This window comes from Gopherus evgoodei, chromosome 9, assembly GCF_007399415.2.
Source record: "Gopherus evgoodei ecotype Sinaloan lineage chromosome 9, rGopEvg1_v1.p, whole genome shotgun sequence".
Classification (NCBI taxonomy): Eukaryota; Metazoa; Chordata; order Testudines; family Testudinidae; genus Gopherus; species Gopherus evgoodei.
In genome coordinates, this window is record NC_044330.1 from 17,061,948 (window position 1) to 17,082,287 (window position 20,340).

At 38.9% G+C, this 20,340-nt stretch overlaps 1 protein-coding gene across 5 annotated transcripts in view; it reads left to right on the plus strand.

Moving 5' to 3' along the window:
• PHC3 (polyhomeotic homolog 3) overlaps positions 1-20,340 on the plus strand; it is an 80,356-nt gene that overhangs the window by 2,133 nt on the left and 57,883 nt on the right. For all 5 annotated transcript variants that reach the window (XR_004001898.1, XR_004001900.1, XR_004001899.1 and 2 more), the window contains exons 2-6: positions 2,134-2,290; positions 5,237-5,395; positions 8,658-8,735; positions 11,759-11,917; positions 15,112-15,207. Coding sequence is in view for 2 of the 5 variants with exons in the window: in XM_030574577.1 (XP_030430437.1) it covers positions 2,134-2,290; positions 5,237-5,395; positions 8,658-8,735; positions 11,759-11,917; positions 15,112-15,207 (649 nt within the window). In the remaining 3 variants the exon portion in view is untranslated. The remainder of the gene's footprint in view (positions 1-2,133; positions 2,291-5,236; positions 5,396-8,657; positions 8,736-11,758; positions 11,918-15,111; positions 15,208-20,340) is intronic.

The following is a 20,340-nucleotide window of genomic DNA, read 5'->3' on the forward strand; positions in this document are numbered from 1 at the left end:
GAATTATACAAGATTCTGCTCAAATCAGAAAGAGAAATTTTAAATGTAAATGTTTGATTTAAGTGCACCCAAGATCCTTCACGGAAGGGAGATACAATACTGTACGGTTTGCCTTTATATTAATTGCCTTCTTACCTGTTACATTTTTTTCTTAATGTTGAATGATACTGCCATGTGCACATAGGGCCGTTGTCCTCTGCTGGAGAGTATCAGAACTGGTCAGCTTTGTACCATAAGCACTACACATTACACTTGATGATGATACTGTGCCTAACTCTTACATATCGTTTTTCCATTAGTAGCTCTCCAAGTGCTTTGCAAACAAGTATCATTATTCCCATTTTACAGATGGAGATTCTCTTTTAGCTCAAGTGGTAGGAGGCCTATGCTTTTGGAGCAAGAATTCTGAGTTATTTTCCCACTGCTGTCATGAGGTTCCCAATGGCCATAGCAAGCAGCATAGTGACAAGTGTGAAGTCCTAGATTATCATGTTTGTTAGAATTTATTGATTATTACAAGTTATGTGCTGTAAGATAGCACTCTACAGAGCTTTTTATGTTCTTAGAATGCAGTTTGTCTGCAACTTTTTAAAGGACTGCTTTCTGTGCTCTGCTACCTTCTCTTATAAACATAAAGTAAAAGAAAGTGTGTTCTTCCATGATCCTGCTCCTTCCAAAAATAGTAGCCCTGCTCTTTATTGTTGCTCTGACCATACTGAAATAGAAAATGGAACAAAAATGTTAACTCCACCAGAAATTCAATAGTGAGTTTACTTAAATTTTAAACAAGACTTCTATGAAGAGAAGTCATCTTCTACAGAAGAAAGAAAGGTTGGTTAGGAAAGCTGAGGAGATCTGCATTGAGTGAATGGAATCTGCTATTTCATGTAGTGGGTAAAGAGAGGCCAGAATGGATAAGAAGACTCCCTTTGTACAATACTACTCTTCTTTATAAGGCAGCAGAGAAGTAAAAGCAGTTTCCCCACTGTCTTGTCTCCTGAGGGCAAAAGCGAACCACCAATGATTTTTGTTTCAGAAACTTTATCTTAGTGCAGATGCATGATGTGAGGGTATGGCTACACTTGAAATTTCAAAACGCTGCCACGGCAGCGCTTTGAAGTGTGAGTGTAATCAGAGCGCCAGCACATCCCTTATGGGTGTAGCTTGCAGCGCTGGGAGCCGCGCTCCCAGCGCTGCAGCACCGATTACACTGAGGCTTTACAGCGCTGTATCTTGCAGCGCTCAGGGGGGTGTTTTTTCACACTCCTGAGCGCGAAAGTTGCAGTGCTATAAAGTGCCAGTGTAGCCATGGCCTGAGTAGCCAGTGGCTTTCGCACTATGCTTCTTTGGAGGATGGTGATATAATATGTAGCTTGGTGGTATTCAGTTTTGATGGTGATTCCTAAAGTACTAGTTTATTGATGTCAAGTATCAGAGAGGTAGCCGTATTAGTCTGGATCTGTAAAAAGTAACTCAGTCCTGTAGCACCTTGTAGACTAACAGACTATTGGAGCATAAGCTTTGGTGGGTGAATACTCACTTTGTCAGATGCGCATAGTGGAAATTTCCAGAGGCAAGTCTTCAAAGAGAAACTGCTGAGCTTCAGTTCATTTGCAAATTTGATGCCACCAGCTCAGGATTAAACAAAGACTGTGAATAGCTAGCCAACTACAAAAGCAGTTTCTCCTCCTGAGGTGTGAGCACCTCAACTGCTAGAAGAGGGCCTCATCCTCCCTGATTGAACTAACCTCATTATCTCTAGACTGATTCTTGCCTGCGTATTTATACCTGCCTCTGGAAATTTCCACTACGCGCATCTGACAAAGTGAGTATTCACCCACCAAAGCTTATGCTCCAATACGTCTGTTAGTCTGTAAGGTGCCACAGGACTCTTTGTAGTTTATTGATGTAGTTTTTGATGTAGCTTACGTGTATTATACCTAATAATTTGAAATAGAATACCTTCACAAGCTTAGAACTATGTCTGCCTGTCCACAAGTGATATACAATGAGTCTTTTTCTTAGGAATTAACATAAATTGTCCTTGATTATTTTTTTGGAATAATTAAAATTTTTCTTTAAATTCAGTACATCATGTACTAGTATAAATGAACTGCTTAAATTTTCTGCCAGACTGAAAGAACGTTGCACTGCAATGGAGAATGAATCAAATGCAACGACGTGTTCCGCATGTACAACTACTACCACCACCACCACCACCTCCTCCTCCTCTCGGACACAACCACCACAGATATCTGTCTATAGTGGATCCGACAGACATGCTGTACAGGTACTGGGCTGTGATGTAGTGGAGAGGTTCACAACCAGGGATCCGGGGCCTCCTGGGGGGCCACAAGCAGGTTTTAGGGGGGCCTCCAAAATAAGAGAGCAAAGCCAGTGTTAGACCTGCAGGAGCCCAAGGCAAAAAGCTGAAGCCCGAGCCCCGCCATGCGAGGCTGAAGCTGAAGCCAAAACCCAAGCAGGTTGGGCTCCCTGTGGCCCTTGCCCTGCTTGCTACCCCCTAACGCCGGCTCTGGCTTTTTCTACATATCCAGTAGATGAAAACATTTGTGGGGCACAGGTGGACTGGGGAGTTTTTATAGCATGTGTGTGTTTGGGGGTGGGGGATCTGAAAGGAAAACGTTGAGAACCTCTGATGTAGGGTACAGAAGAATGGAAAGAAATTCATAACCAATGTTTACTGATTTAAAAACTCAAAAATAGGCAACAGTACCAGCTTATAAAAATAAATTGGACAGTGTTGCATACTAGTAAATTAAAAGTTTCACTCTTGATTTCCCTTCTGGTTCTTACTGTCTGGCTTGTTTGAGTGTTTTCATGAAATATTGTCTACAAAAACTGTCAGTGGTAGAAACATTGCTGCTGACTTGAATCTTACAATATACAGACTAGAACTGTTATCACAATCAGAAGCAGTGGAGTGGATGAAATATCTAGAATCTCTGGAACTACAGCCTTGTCATGACCAGGGTCAGCTCAGCTCACCGGTCTTTTGCATAGATAAATTGCGTACCATGTATTTTGTAAGGTTGTATGTGAGGTTTTTCTGATGAGACCTTTAAAAACCAATATGCATAGACATTAATAATATCATGGCTTCATTGAAGTCAGCGGTAAAACTCCCATTGACTTCATTGGAGCTAGAATTTTATCCTAAAGGTCCTGTGACATGTTTTCGAAGAGTAGGTGTAGAAGGTTGCCGCGGTGTTCTTTCCAGTCTGTTTTTCTCTCCAATCCCGGCTGTTGTGTAACATTTCTTAGTGCCAGTTATCTGCTTTGCTTATATGTCATTCACCTCAGAAGAACCAGCATTTCAGTAGGGCTGTATAGTATGTATTTTATTTGTAAAATAATTTGGGAACAATTGAGTTGAAAGTCGCTATATAATGTGGATTGTTAAAGAACAAGCTTATACTGTAGACCAGAATGTGTGTGTTAGTTACAATCTATAATTCACTTGAACAAAGATTATGTAGGAAGTTTAGTGTTATACAGGTGTTGGTGGGTGGGGTGGAGGGAGTGTTTTTTTTTTTTTTGTTTTTTTTTTCAATTTTCGTGCAATGGTGAATTTCCATTATAGCACTATCAAGATTAATATAGTTTAGTATTTTGTACAGCTGTCGATTCATCGCAGTTAACTCATGTGATTAATTCAAAAATTAATCGCAGTTTTAATCACAGTATTAAGCAATAGAATACCAATTAACATTGATTAAATATTGGATTTTTTTCTACATTTTCATATATAATCTGTGTTGTAATTAATCAAAGTGTATCTTTTTTTTATTACAAATATTTGCACTGTAAAAATGATAAAAGAAATAGTATTTTTCAGTTCACCTCATACAAGCAATGTAGTGCAATCTTTGTCATGAAAGTGCGACTTACAAATGTAGATTGTTTGTTTTTGAGTACAGTTATGTAACAAACAAAAAAAAGGTAAAACTTCAGCGCCTACAGGTCCACTCAGTCCTACTACTTGTTCAGCCATTCGCTAAGACAAAGAAGTTTGTTTACATTGACAGGAGATAATGTTCTCTTCTTCTTTACAATGTCACCAGAAAGTGAGAGTAGGCATTTGCATGGCACTTTTGTAGCTGGCATTGCAAGGTATTTACATACTAGATATGCTAAACATTCATATGCCGCTTCAGCCACGATTCCAGAGGACGATCTTCCATGCTGATGACGCTCATTTAGAAAAGAATGCTTTAATTAAATTTGTGACTGAACTCTTTGGGGGAGGATTGTAGGTCTCCTGTTGTTTTTACCTGCATTCTGCCATATATTTTATGTTATAGCAATCTCGAATGATGACCTCAGCACTTGTTCATTTTAAGAACACTTTCGCTGCAGATCTGACAAAACACAAAGAAGGTACCAATGTGAGATTTCTAAAGACAGCTACAGCACTCAACCCGAGGTTTAATAATCTGAAGTGCTATCCAAAATCTGAGAGGGACGAGGTGTGGCGCATGCTTTCAGAAATCTTAAAAGAGCAACACTCCGATGCCGAAACTGCAGAACCTGAACCACCAAAAAAAGAAAATCAACCTTCTGCTGGTGGGATCTGACTCAGATGATGAAAATGAACATGCATTGGTCTGGGTTGCTTTGGATTATTATTGAGGAGAACCCATCATCAGCATGGACCCATGTCCTCCGGAATGGTGGTTGAAGCATGAAGGGACATATGAATTTCAGCGCATTTGACACATAAATATCTTGCTACGCCAGCTACAACAGTGCCAGGAGAACCCCTGTTCTCACTGTCAGGTGACATTAAAAATAAGAAGCGGGCAAAATTATCTCCTGCAAATTTTAAGTAAACTTGTTTGTCTGAGTGATTGGCTGAAGTAGGACTGAATGGATTTGTAGGCTCTAAAGGTCTACATTTATTTTTTTTATACATAATTCTACATTTGTATGTTCTGCTTTCATGATAGAGATTGTACTACAGTACTTGTATCAGGTGAATTTAAAAATACTTTCTTTTTTACAGTGCAAAATATTTGTGATAAAAAAGTGAGCACTCTACACTTTGTATTCTGTGTTGTAACTGAAATAATTATATTTGATGTAGAAAAAACCCAAAAATATTTAAATAAATGTTATTCTATTATTAACAGTGCGATTAATTGTGATTAACTTTGTCAATCACTTGACAGCCCTAGTATTTTATAATTGTGATTTGTTACTTATTGGTATATTGCAGGTTATTCAACAAGCCTTGCATCGTCCCCCCAGCTCAGCTGCTCAGTATCTTCAGCAGATGTATGCAGCCCAACAACAGCATTTAATGCTGCAGACTGCCGCTCTACAACAGCAGCACTTAAGCAGTACCCAGTTTCAGAGTCTGGCAGCTGTTCCACAGGTGAGACTTCAATATATTGTGATGTTCTGCTTAGGACACCCAGAACTGCGAGCCACCATGTTATCCCTCTGCCTCAGCAAGAGTGAGTTTTGCTGGAGACTAAACTGTGTTCCCTCTTCCTGCCAAAGCAACTTGTCTGCTTCACCAGCAAACTCCTCAGGACTCTGCCAGCATTAATCTTGCCTTGCAGGTAACAATCAATGAACCTCAGTTCCTCTCTCAGTGTCTGCTGTCTCTCACTAGACACCCACAGAAATTAAGTTTTCTCCCTCCAAAGAGACAGCGTATATATTCTGTTAACTTAGCTGAAGACTTGCATTTATTTCAGTATAATGGCACTGAGATGATTCTTAGTAAAATTTAGAAAAAGTTTATTAAAAAAGAGATTTCAGTGGTACTAAAGCAAGAGAAGGAGACAGGTATGGTTATATACAAAACAAAATATACTTTCTATTGTCTAAAACTTAATTTTAACAAGATACAATCTTTGCCTAAGTAGTTTTCTTACTTATATCAGGTTACCAGCATCCCCAGCCTTTCAGATGACAGGATCCAATTTTAACAGGATGAAAATATATTGTATGCTATGTCCCCTAAGTAATGGATAGCTAAAAGGTCTTTTTGCTCCCCATATGTTACCCAAAGCCCATTATCTCTGCCTTAAGAGCCAGGAAGGCATCCTGGGTACAGGTTCTGTCCCTGGTGAGCTCACTAACCGCCTCCTTCCATTTGTTAGCTTGATGGCTTTGTTTACTTTATATGTAAATTTACTTTCATCGTCCTTTGCCTGCAGTCAAGATGGTCAGACAGGCAAATCCACATTCCTTTGTTTAGGCTGTCAACTTAGTGAATGCACTGCCTCCAAAGCGCACATTTCTAGCATACACACACACAACTCTTTGTACACAAACTGTACATATATCACATGATGATTTTTGGAACCAGAGTGTCATCAGTTTACATATAATACCTTACAAGACACCATTTTGATACATATTATGACAACAGTGCATTGTGTGTATGTCAGGCCTGATATGAACTACAGTATGATGGGCCCTCTGTTAGTTGGCATTGAGGGTTCCCAGGATCACATGTGTAAAAACTAATGTTCTAGGATGAAAAACGTTAACCATTACCAAACCTAATAACAGCTTTACTGTGCATGTCTAAATATCTCACAGTAATTCATTGTAGTATTTTAGTGACTTTATTCTTTTAATTTTCTCTGTGTGGACTGCAAGCCCAGTTGAATATTTTTAGTTTTCTAAGAATCTCAGTAGGTTCCCATCCAATGCTCTGGGTGTCCATTACATATATTAAAATAAACTATACAGATACTTATATACAATAAAGGTACAATAAAGGACTTAATGATGTTAACAGAAAAAATCCAAACTTCTCCAACCCTCAATCCCCCTTCCCAAAATATGGATGGGGTGGGGAAGGAACATAGTACTCCCCAATACAGATAAAATAAAAATAATTAGTGTTTTATATCTTATTTTGGTACTTAATTTTAGTGAATCATGCTGAGGAATATGGATACATAATAAGTTACAACAAACCTTAGTTGTGATTCTGAAATTGGAAAAGAAGGTACGAGACAATGCCATATTCTGTTCCCATTTGCAAAGGCTTTAGCATTAATCATCACAATAAGCCTTATCCAAAGCCCATTAAAGTCAATATAAAGACTTCCATTGACCTCGGTAGTTATTGGAAAGTGAACTGTATCCTGGTGAGAGAAGTTATTATTGTTTTACACATGGAGAGGCTGAGACATGAAGAGTTAAAGACCTCAAGGCTAAACAGCTTCATTTTGTCAGACATAAGATTAGAACGTGGGAGTTGCTGGATCACAGTCATGTGCCTCTTCCACTGGATCATGCTGATTGCCTAGTCACATGATCTCAACCTAAAATTGAGATGCCTCAGAAGAATGTAACTGGTGTTGCATCCATGTTCAATAAAGGACCTTGAATTTAAGACAATTAAATATAATCCACACAGGACATGACCTTGTAATCCTTACTCATGTGAGTACATATTACATACATGAGGGGAGTCTCATGTGACTAAGCATAGTGGGAGTGCATTCTTAATTAGAAAGTGGATCCTGTTTCCTTGCTGTTCATGTATGTTTTAGGTTGTTATCCACGTTGCAGGTAACCCTCCTCTCACCTCCAAAAGCAAAGCAAGATTGTCGTGCAAATAAAAGTGAATATTTGTAAACAAATTCAAAGGTAGCCAACAATAGAGAGACGAATAAAATTTTTAAGCAATTGTGACAGGCAGAAGCTGTAAAAATTGAGGGAAACCGTCATTTATTTACATGATCTGCTATTGGAAAAACTTAATTTTGTATTTTGTCCATTAAATGGGTCTCCATAGGATTTAGTTTTAGTATTAATAATTATATGGCAGTAAAAATCATCCAGAATACAATTGCAGAAATGTGTATGCATTTATAATTTAGAATGGAAAGGCTGATGTTCACAACCCCATATTGTGAGAGGTTTTTGTCTTTGCCATAAAAATTTTGGTTCCTGCTGCAACCAGGAATGCAAAGCCTTGCTGGAAATAAACTTTTTTCCTCTCAAATTTCAAAATATTTTGACCTTGAGTGTTTTGGAATTTATCATTTAAAAATGATCAAGTACTTTTGGGTGCTAAACAAAAATGAAGGGTGAAACTTGTTTCAGAGTTTATGCCATTCAATTATTGTATTGCTTTCTGTTTTGAAAAAAATAACTGAAATGACCAAACATTTAACTCTGAAAAGTGTTTTTGGAGCATGCATAATTACCTTTGGAAGGCATTTTATGAGGATTTTTATCACAGTGCAAATCAATTTCATAAGGATTTTAGTGAGGACTGATTTTTACACTTTAACATCAGTGGCCTGTCATTTAAGTTTTCAATGCTGTATGTGGTGGACTAAACACCCAGTTTCATCATTAACACTTTTCTGTTAGTTTGTGTTCCCCTCAAAGGTACTAAGCCTGCAAAGTTCTGAGTGCTTTCATATTAATGTGAATTGAGGACATTGGGCACTATGCAGTTTAGGGCCCATAGTTTGGAGTGCGCTATGCTGTAAACATACCCTAACTCTACTGGGTAAAATGTATTCATTTTTACTGGTTATTCGGAGAAAGGGTAAACCTAGAAGTAGGTTTCTGTTGGCTCATGTAATATCAGTGTTGTTTAAACATTTTTTATTTCCGCTTAGATGACATATTTAACACCTGTTCTTGCTATTTAGGCAAGCCTGTCAGGTGGAAGGCAGTGTTCATCCCCTACTGGGAGCGTCACTCAGCAGTCAAGCATATCGCAGACCTCGGTATGTAATCAAACAAGGTTCTGTATCCCATCCTAGCCTTCAATGGCTATAATACAACGTCTTGTAAAGAAAAAAACATTTTTCATGTTTAAAATAAATAAATCTGACTAAAATTATTGCAACATAATGAGAAGTAGGTACATAATGAGGCTGTAGTAGTTAGAGGTTAAAAGATGTATTAGATCATAGTAATGAATGGATTCTCCTCTAAAAGGACGTCATGTGTTAAACTAGTACCCCGATTAGTCTGGGATTTTCAAAGGAATCCAAAGTAGTTAGTTGCCCAATTCCCCTTTGAAAATCTCAACCTTTATCTTAAAAAAATATTAAGTACAATTTCCAGGAAGCAAAATTTAACATTAAGTTGCATAATATTTTATAGTTATTGGCCCAAATTTTCAAACCTGAACATCTAAAATTAGGCAACTCAACCTGTTTGTGGGTAGATAAAAGTTACTTGCTTGATCATCAGAGCTGCCGAGCAAGCTGTGAGAAGTTAGCACCTTAAAATATCAGGCCACTTTTATTCATGTGCCTAAATATGGATTTAGGCATGTAACATTTGGGTGTCAAAAGTTAATATTTTTCTTAAAGTATTAATTGCTGGCTTGTACCACGTTCGGTAAGTATCTATTCGTAGTAGCTGTTTAATCCATTTCCACAACATTACCCTTTATTCTAATTATTGTTTCAGATTCTGATTGAGACAGTGTTAAAGTACACAAATACCCAATTACTTTTTATTAATTACAGGCCACTATGTGTAGTGCAGTGGTTTTCAACCTTTTTCATTTGCAGACCCTTAAAAAAATTTCATATGGAGGTGTGGACCCATTTAGAAGTCTTAGACAGTCTGCGGACCCCAAGTTGAAAACCACTGTTATATGGTAACCACAACCTTTTGTGACACCCTTAGATATAGTCTGTGGACCCCCAGAGGTTGATAAGGTGTAGTGCAGAAATAGAAGCACTTTGGCCTCTACAATTACAGATTTTCAGTGCTGTTCCTTTAAAATACCACACCTTATTTGTGTGATATATGGTTTTTTGCAGTTACGTTCTCATAAAATACACGTGTTTAATAGGGAGCTATTACACAAGTGCTTGTCAGTCTATTAACTTGCATCTGTTAATTGGAAATGCTGAGGACTGATTAAACATAAGGTTTAATTTTTCAAAATCTCAGAAGCCTACTGTTGCATCAAATTTCACATTTCTAATTTTGTAACACTAGGTATTGTCATTGTGAATTTAAATTGAGCATTTAGGTATACAGATTGGCCAGTTAAGCTTTTCTGGCCATCTTCTTATACGTGATTTGTGTATGCATTCATGATAACTGTATACAGAAATCAGACAAGCTATTATACATAATTTTAAGATACTGATTCTTTGAAAGCCAATGAAACAAAATTTTAAAGTGGCAATGCTGGAAAGTGTAACATCTTCAAAGTCTAAACATCATAAGTCTCAGGAAGACAGATTTAACTGTTTTAATAGGTTCCACTTTGGAATATTGTATAATGGAATAGCTTTGAAAAACTAGATGTGACAGATTATTATGCTTGCAAAATATTTGTATCTTAATATTTTTCATAGTTGTGAAATTAATTCTGAGCCGCTAATCTTATTTTTCACTTTGTAATAACTCACTTTATATTAAACTAGTTTATAGTAATTGGTAGGATTACTAACAATTATAATAGATTACTAAATATTTAGAGAGACCAAACTTGTCACTCTAAATATCCTGGGACTGATATAGCTACAATTACACTTCACACTAAGTCTTTGACTTTTAATGTTCTGTGGCCATTTAGCATAAAATAAATTAATTCTTTGGATAGTTCAAACAACTGGAATCATCAGATGAAAACTATGCTATCATTTCTTCATTTCATGGTAACTCTGGTAAATTATCCAGAGGAAAATAACCTTTTCATTAGTTACTTTTGTTTCTGTTCAACCATAATAAATTAATTGCTGTCTTCTGCAGTGCATTCATTCTTTAGCTAGAACTTCCATTCACAACTCACAGAAACAAAACACCTATTGATCCAACAATCAAAGTTTATCGTTCATTAAGAATGCTTTGCATTGAACCAAACAGTCATTATGGGGAATTATGCATTTTCATGTGAAGAATACAATACACAGTGTAAATTTTAAACTGGCAGTGGTATTTAAGGATTTGTTGGCCTTGGTCTGGGTTCCTCCAAATGACGTTCATGCAACCTAAACCCTATGTACACATGAATCGTTAATTATTTAGAACCTGTATTCTGGTGAATTATGCCAACGCACAGTTCTTCGAAGCCAGTTATCTTTGACACTGTGTGAAAATGTTGGCTTAAAATTTCATTCCTTATTATCTTCACTAGTTTACAATTTTACCAAAAATACCGTGAATTTCTTCATTTGAAAATGTACCTATCGGAACTCTTCTTTTGTTGTTTACTTCATTTATATAAACACCATGCACCTCCATGGTGATATGTAAACAACTTGTTTTCCATCCTAATTTAGATGGGGCAGCAGATAAGTATTAAGGTGTGAGAAAAGGAGTAGATAGTGTTGCAGTGTGGATTACTGATGCCACTGATTTGAATTGGTGTCTTAAACTAGTGACAGACCACACACGTTTCTGTATTGTGTATGCTTTAGCTCTTTGTGTTTCATGTTCAATGCAAAACTAAGAATAAAACTTATGGTGACAAGTAACTCTTCAATTCATGGATTGAACTGCCCAAGCATGGCTGCATGTAAATTGCGTTGTTATAATGAAAATGTGTAATACTGCCACATTAATATTGCTACTTATTAAAAAAGTACTGTATGAGCGTTCACACAGTAGCTGACTTTATTTTGATGATAACTGTAGCAGTCATAGACTTCAGATCAAAATATTGTTGAAGTCTTTACAGCTTGGATGCTTCAACTGCCTTGATGTATTTGGTAAGGCTGATTGACATTAAAACCCAGGATGAAGGGCCGTGACCAAAGTAACATTTTTACTTCCTTAGATTAACCTTTCCACCTCTCCTACACCTCCACAATTAATAAGCCGTTCGCAGACCTCCAACACTACTAGCAGCAGTATAACCCAACAGACTATGTTGCTGGGGAGCACTTCTCCTACCCTGAGTGCAAGCCAGGCTCAAATGTACCTCCGAGCACAAATGGTAAGTTTCACAAGTTGCCGTGTTCACCATTAGTTTTTGAAAGTTTTACTGTTTTGTGTTTTTGTAAATGGTTCAGGTATCTTTAGCTTCAAGCAGTGTTGGGAATTTGGTAGCTTATTTTTGTACATAAATAGCTCTTAGAGCAATGTGAGCCACAGAGACAAAGGGGCTGCTTAGTCCTTTGAGAGCAGAAAAAAGAAATTCTGCTTTAGAAACAGCTCAATGTTATTAATTTGGTACATATTGTAATTAATGAGATGATTGAACACTTGTAAAATAGGAAGAGAACATCTGTCCTTGCTTAGTGGATGTGTGACAAGACATACTGTAGCAGTTTGTATTCCCAGCAGAATGTTCTAATGTGTTTCTAACATCAGAGTTGACAGGCTCTTGATTAAAGCTTTCTCACATTTAACTAAGAATATGCTTTGATGGAGTATTCCCTCTGGAGACTGAGTTGGGCTTATAGACTTCATTCTGTTAAAATTCATATAGGATTCATTTGATTTTTGCAATTTCTGGTCAGTGTTGTATTTCATGTTTTTAAACAAAGGGTATTTTTCAAAGCTTGAATAATTCTACAGTAAAATAAAATGACTGTTGTTAAACCTTAATTATAGAGATTTAAAAAATGTAATGCTGTTCACAGTGCAAACACAGGCTCCTGTCCTGCAATGAGCTTTGCATGGGCAGAGCCTCACTGAGGGCATTGGGGCTCTGCAGAAGTGCACAGATCCATCCAAGTGGTATTCAGTGCTGGTGTGGGGCCATAGATATTTCTATTGTTTGCCTGCAAGCTATTGCCCAGGTCCTACAAAGACTTATGCATATGCTTTGTGCACTGAGTACTCCCCACTGACTTCAGATCTCATTCCATAAGAGGGGGGGGCTTAATAATAGTGGGACTTCTGACAGTGCATGAAATTAAGTACATGCATAAGACTTGCACAATTGGGACCTATAATTATATTTATCGAAAATCCCCTCTTCCCCCTGAGAATTGTAAAACAATATAGGTATACACTGGTAGAGCTTTTTCTTATCCTATTAAATTTCCTACATACTTATTGAGAAAGTAGTTAAAACTGTAGATGCAGCAATCTAGTATATGCTACCAGTGTTTTGTGGACACCTGGAAAGATCTGTCTCCAGTGTTCCAAAAAATAAAGGGTATTGGATAGTGGTATTTCAACATTTGGCACTCAATTCAAGTAAATAATGTAATGTACTGTAGTATACAGCAGTAATGCAATATCAGCAGTTTTTCATTTCAGTTCCCTTTTAGATATTTGAAAACAGCTATTTACTGAACCTTGGGAGATTCAGGAGTGATGTGGAAAGTGCAGAAGATATTCTGATGCCATATGACTTTCATGTCTCTTTAGTTATCATCCAGTTCTCTTTATAATGTAAAATATTTGTTTGTATAAAGACCTGTTGGAGAGTGCAGTCTCCAAGCACACCCTCATGCCGCATGGCTTGCTACTACAGTCCCCTACCTCAGTTTCTGGATATAATTAATTTACACTCCAAAATCTTTGGGAACAATATTCTCACTCTTTTGGGTTCTAATTTATTAAACATAATCCAGCTCTCAAAAGAGGTGCCTTTTCATCCAACCCTAGGTTCAGGGCCCCAAAATCCTCCTTTCTGGGACTATGTGCTTCAAGTGCTGGCCTCCTCCATCCGCAAACTCACCTGTTTAGTTCAGGGCTTTTCACAACCTTCCTTGTAGAACTATGTCCTTTAAATCCTCCCTTCAGTAAGCTCTCCCTGACTGGGCTTGGAACCTTGTTTTTGAGTCATCCATCGCCATCATATGACTACTCCCTTGACCCTTCCCATGTGGGTCTAATCCTAAACACCTGGGTGGGTAGCCCTGCTCCTCCCCCTCTGCAAGGCTCATGGTCCTGGGCCTTCCTGCTGCTATAGAGAGCAATGACCTGAGTTTTTTCCTATCCCTGTCCCCTTCAGACACTAATTATTCTGAGACTATCTTCCTCTGACCCAGTGGCTGTTTGGATTTCCTTCGGCCTTCCTCTGCCATCTCTAGACACATGGAATGGGGTGACTGGTCTTTCACGTTACTTCCTTTGGCCTTAAAGGGCCAGGACTTTGTTGCAAGGCCCAATCTTGAAGACTTTTTCCTGAATCATAATCTCAGATTTGGGCCCTTATATTTTTGTTTATATTTACGAAATCTTGTTTGTTGAATTAACAGACATGTAGTCTGCTTAGTTCAGAGCGGTTATCCTCTTCTACCTCTTTGACTAACTTTTTAAAGCATTCTTTCTTGCCTTTTGCAAGAGTAATTCTGAGGAACACATGTATCAAGTCTAGTCTTTAGGCTACAAAGTATTCTCTCTCTCAGTGAGATGAACTGAAATATTTTTAAAGTAACATTGACAATATACCACACCAAAATCCCACCACCATTAGAACTAATTTGCAGTCTTGTTGGCAATCTCAGCACCTAGGTATAGAGAGGATTGAATGGACAGAGTCTGAATTGTCCCTAAAAAGTCCTTGCAGGTTATGACTGAAACACATTGGTGGTGTTTTTTGGGGAAGCATACACTGGTGTTACCTGTATGGTATGGTATGTTAATGAACAGAGGATTTCGGGGTCTAGCTGTGACAGTTTTCACAAAACACTCAATTTGTATACTTGGGGGAAAAAAAGAAGAAAATGTCACTTGTTTGTGTTGCTAAACATGATATTCTCTAATTTGAAAATTCATTTTGAGGCAGTGTAGTCCAGTTGTCTGAGCAGACTATTGGGAGTCAAGATATGTCAGGTTCTGTTGCTGCTTCATTCCATATCTTTATCTGGCTCTGGTTGCTTGACAATATGCCTCTGTTCACCCCCCTCCTCTGCTCTGTAAAATGGAAGTAAGATTAAGTAAGCCTCTTTTGAGACACTTGGATGGAAAGCAACATAAATGCAAAAGTATTATCCTTAAAATGCAGAACATTTTAAAATTAATACTTATGTTTATATAATGTATATTGTTTGAAATCCCACAAACATTTGTTTAAAAAAAAATAAAGTTGAGTTAAAGGCAACAAGAATTTAAATTAGAATTCATTTGCCCCTAAGTAACATTTTCCTCCCTATGATAAATTTCAAGGTTTTACTGTTACTTTTATCTGTGACTTGTGTCTTCTTTAGTTTTCTTTTTCTGTCTTCCCAGCTGATTTTCACTCCTGCTACCACTGTGGCTGCTGTCCCGTCTGACATTCCTGTTGTCTCATCATGTTCCTCTTCCTGTCAGTCTGCAGCTACTCAGGTGAGCTTGCCTGGATTTATTGTATATCCACTTCACTGAGCTAGAGCTCTAAGTGAAATATCATTGTGCATATGTTTTCCATGTTTATATTGTAATAGTGTCTATAAGTCCTTAATGTGCTCTTTTAATGTCATAACATAATACATTGATATATTTGGCTCTGAAGATGTTACAAACCAGAGATAAGCTGTTTTGTTACAGTAATAATTAGTTAACTGCAGTCTTCCACAACTGACATAGTAATAGTTATTTTGTAGGTTACATTGTTTTGTCTTGCTTTGCTGTGCAACAGATGCATTCCTTTAAAGATCAAGCCCTTACTCTTTGATTCTCATGTTTACATTTGACAGTTCTTCATACTTCCATAGTATCATTTAGTAACTTCTGACCTAATTTTTAAAAAAGTTTAATAGGATTATTACATCTTACAAATTTTAATTTACATATTGTACATATGTTACTGTTATTCAGTGTGTATGAAGCCACAGAGAACTGAGGCCATGTCTACATCTAAAATTTTGCAGTGCTGGTTGTTACAGCTGTATTAGTACAGCTGTATAGGGCCAGCGCTGCAGAGTGGCCACACTTACAGCAACCAGCGCTGCAAGTGGTGTTAGATGTGGCCACACTGCAGCGCTGTTGGGCGGCTTCAAGGGGGGTTCGGGGAACGCGAGAGCAAACCGGGAAAGGAGACCAGCTTCGCCGCGGTTTGCTCTCGCGTTCCCTGAACCACCCTGCAAACCGCAGGGAAGGAGACCTGCTTGCTCGGGGGTTCGGGGAACGCGAGAGCAAACCGGGAAAGGAGACCAGCTTCGCCGCGGTTTGCTCTCGCGTTCCCCGAACCACCCTGCAAACCGCAGGGAAGGAGACCTGCTTGCTCGGGGGTTCGGGGAACGAGAGAGCAAACCGGGAAAGGAGACCAGCTTCGCCGCGGTTTGCTCTCGCGTTCCCCGAACCACCCTGCAAACCGCAGGGAAGGAGACCTGCTTGCTCGGGGTTCGGGGAACGCGAGAGCAAGCCGGGGAAGGAGACCAGCTTGATTACCAGAGGCTTCCTCAGGTATGCTGGGATACCTGCTTATTCCACGGAGGTCAAGAAAAGCGCTGGTAAGTGTCTATACTTGATTACCAGCGCTGGCTCACCAGCGCTGGATCCTCTACACCCGAGACAAAACAGGAGTACGGCCAGCGCTGCAAACAGGGAGTTGCAGCGCTGGTGGTGCCCTGCAGATGTGTACACCTCCTAAGTTGCAGCGCTGTAACTCCCTCACCAGCGCTGCAACTTTCTGATGTAGACAAGCCCTGAGAAGTGGCAGGGTTTTCAGTAATGTCAATATGTTAATAGAACTTGGATCTATTCAGACCATCCTTTCAGATCCCAGGATTCAGCCTCAGTACCCTCTCCCTGTCTGATCAAGGTTGATGAGTTAATGGCAGAGCTGATTGAAACTAATCTTGAGTAAGATGGGGGTATTACTAACAAGTTGGAGAAAATGTCCAGAAGATCTTGCTTTCATGATGGTAGCTTTATTGTTTGGCCTATTCTGCTCAGGGGTGTCTAGATATAATTTTACCATACAATGAACATAAAAATTCAAGTTTCAACAATAGTCAATAAAAATTTGTTTTCAATTACAGAATATTCTGATGTTGCAATGGACTTGCCACAATGACCTTTTCAGACTCTCAAAAAACCCGCAACGCACACTCAGAATTCAATGATAAAGAATGTGGAAGCACAGTGACTCAAAGGCTTTTGTCCTTGGGGATATGTAACACTTTCATTCTATGCACTGTGTGCAATTCAAGCTCATTAAAGGTTGAAAAAAAAATTGTATTAACCTATTGCACACACAAAATTATGTGAGAAGAACATTAAGGTGCCAGAGTCAATCACCAAAGGTTAGCAAATCCCACAATTTAAGGTTACTTGTTATCTATGTAATTTTAATTCAACCCTCTTATCTGTATGCATTATAATACAGTCTTTAATTACATGATCACATTCTATTTTTCCATAGGACTTCTGCATCATTCAGTCCAGAGTGGATAATACTCACTTAATGAGCAGCTATTCAATATTTTATTTTCTGCTCATTGTTCAATGTATGGCCTGTGTCTTATTTACTGTGCAGTACTCAAGGCCTGAAAATGATTAATTTACTGTAACTGGATCACCACTCACCTCACACAAGTGCCCCCCTGGTCAGATGCATGCACGTGCGGTCTCTCAGTTTTTGTGGAATGGAGTGGCACCCAGATCTTGTGCTTGCCTCCCATCCTTGGTCAGTGGTTTCTTTTGTGGGTCTTCAGTGACTCAGCCCTGCAGCTGAGTCACACACACTGTCTGTTGGTGGAACAGAACAAACCCGCTCCAGAGTATACAGTTATCATCTTCTCCTGGCCCTAGTATGGGGCCATACCCCCAAGGCTTCTTCCTTGGAGACTCTGTCTTCCTGCAGTCCTCCCTAGGCTCAATCCTGGCTCAGTCCCCACAGCCAGCCAGGATTCCCTTCTTAGTTCCCCTGGTCCCTGCCTGCACTGAGCTGTCCATGGTCCTGCTGCACTTTCAACAGCCAGGAACACAGTTCTCTCTCTCTTCCAGCTCCTGCAGCAACTGACTGCCTTTGTCTCTGCAGCTCCTTTTTATGTGGCCCTCCTGGCCCCTGACTGGCCACTCTTGCAGCCACTCCAGGCCACTTGGGGGACTCTTCTTCTGCTCCTCTCTGGGATGGGGTATGGCAGGTGAGAGGTGGATGGGTGGAAGCAGCAGATATATCTTGATTTTTAGTGACGCTTTTGACAGTCACACATGACATCCTTATTCTTATAAGCAAACTAAGGAAATGTGGTCTAGATTAAGCTACTATTAGGTGGATGCAAAACTGGTTCAAAGATGATATCCAAAGTTATCAGTGGTTTGCTGTCAAACTGAGGGGACATAACTAATGGTGTTCTGCAAGGGTCAATCCTGATTGTGGTACTGTTCAACATTTTTATTAATGACTTGGATAATGGAGTGGAGACTGTGTTTATAAAATTTACAAGATGACACCACGCAGTGAGTGCTTGCTAGCACTTTGAAGGACAGGATTAGAATTCAAAATGACCTTGAGAAATTAGAGCGTTGGTCTAAAATCAACAAAATGAAATTGAATAAAGACAAGTGCAAAGTACTACACTTAAGAAAAAAATCAAATGCACAATTAAAAAATGAGGAATAACTGGCTAGGCAGTAATACTGCTGAAAAGGATCTTGGGGTTATAGTGGATCACAAATTGATTATGATTCAGATATGTGCTGCACTTGTGAAAAAGGCTAATATATTAATAGAAGTGTTTGTATGTAAGACATGAGAGGTAAATGTCCCACTCTGCTCAGCACTGGTGAGGACTTAGCTGGAGTACTGTGTCCAGTTCTGGATGCCACGCTTTAAGAAAGATATGGACAAACTGAGAGTCCAGAGAGAGCCTCAAAAATGATAGAAAGCTTAGGAACCTGACCTATGAAGAATGGGTAAAATATCTGGGCATGTTTAGTCTTGAGAAAAGAAGATTGTGGGGGAAGACCTGGTAAGTCTTCAAATATGTTAAGGCTGGACAAGAGGTATTTGATTTAATCTGCAGCAATGGAGATTTTGGTTACATGTTTGGAAAAACCTAACTATTAGGATACTTAAGCACTGGAATAGGTTTCCAAAGGAAGTTGCAGCATCCCCCATCACTGGAGGTTTTTAAAACAGATTACTCAAACACCTCTCAGGAATGGTCCTTCCTCAGGGCAGGGGACTGGACTAGGTGACCTCTCAAGCTGCCATCCAGCCCTTCATTTATGTGAAAAATATCCATTTATTTTGAGTGCCCGTTGGTAATTTTTCAGAATGCTTAGCATTATAATAAGGCTTGGAAGGATTAGATTTTTATTGGTAAATGTCAATTTCATTGTACACACACAAACCAACAAAAATATTTATATTGGTAATTGAAATTTGCAGATAACTAAAGTAAGAAAAATGCTGCTTGCTAACTTTATTAGAGCAGTGGTTCTCAAATATTTATACTGGTGACCCCTTTCACATAGCAAGCCTCTGAGTGCAACTCCCCTTATAAATTCAAAACACTTTTTTATATATTTAACACCATTATAAATGCTGGATGCAAAGTGGGGCTTGGAGTGGAGGCTGACATCTCACAACTCCCCCATGTAATAACCTCGCAACCCTCAGTTTGAGAGCCCCTCTCTGAGAGTGTGATTTAAGGGTATTTACATTGTACCTTTTTGACATATGATGCTGAAAATTTGTGTGTTGATGATATAGAGCTTTAACTTTTTGAATTTCAACATCTACTGACATTAAATAATTATCTGACCTGCCTTAAAATTTCCTCAACTGTGAAAATTTAAATAGTCAAATTTGAAAAAGTTTTTTAAAAATAAACATTGATATATCCATTGCAATTCTAAAAAATCAAGTTCTGCCATGCCTAATTATGTAACACTTCATATGTTTGAAGCACAGCTCCTATTAACTTCACTTGCAGCTGAGAGTGCTCAGCACTTCTGCTGATCAGACTGCAGGGTCTTAAGTCTAGCACTCCAGAAAATGAGGAACCTACAACTAGTGACCACCTGTGAAAAGTACAGTTTAAGTTATTTGATGGCATCGCATAGGAATTCTGTGGTAGAGGCAGGGATCGACTTTATTTCTGTAAGGCAGCTGAATGCTGCCCTAATCGTGAGATCATCCTTTCTCTTCCTGCACTTCCCTGTCTCATTCACTACGCACCTTCCTACTTTTCCAACAAATGTCTGTAGGATGCCTGCCTCAACAGTCTCCTTCACTTCACTGTGTTCTGAATGAGGTTTTTCGCCTTCCCCTGCAGCGTGGGGCACGGGTTGCTTGCTGGTGGTTTCTCTGCAGCTTGAGGTCTTCAAACCAATTTTGAAGATTTCAATAACTCGATCCTGGGATAGGGGTTGTTATAAAATTGGATGGGTGGGGTTCTGTGGCCTGCCTTGTGCAGGAGGTCAGACTAGATGATCAGATTGGTCCCTTCTGACCTATGAGTCTATGAGTCCTTTGGAAAAAATGGTATGTGATCAAGTAATTAAAAACTCTCAGAATGAATGTGC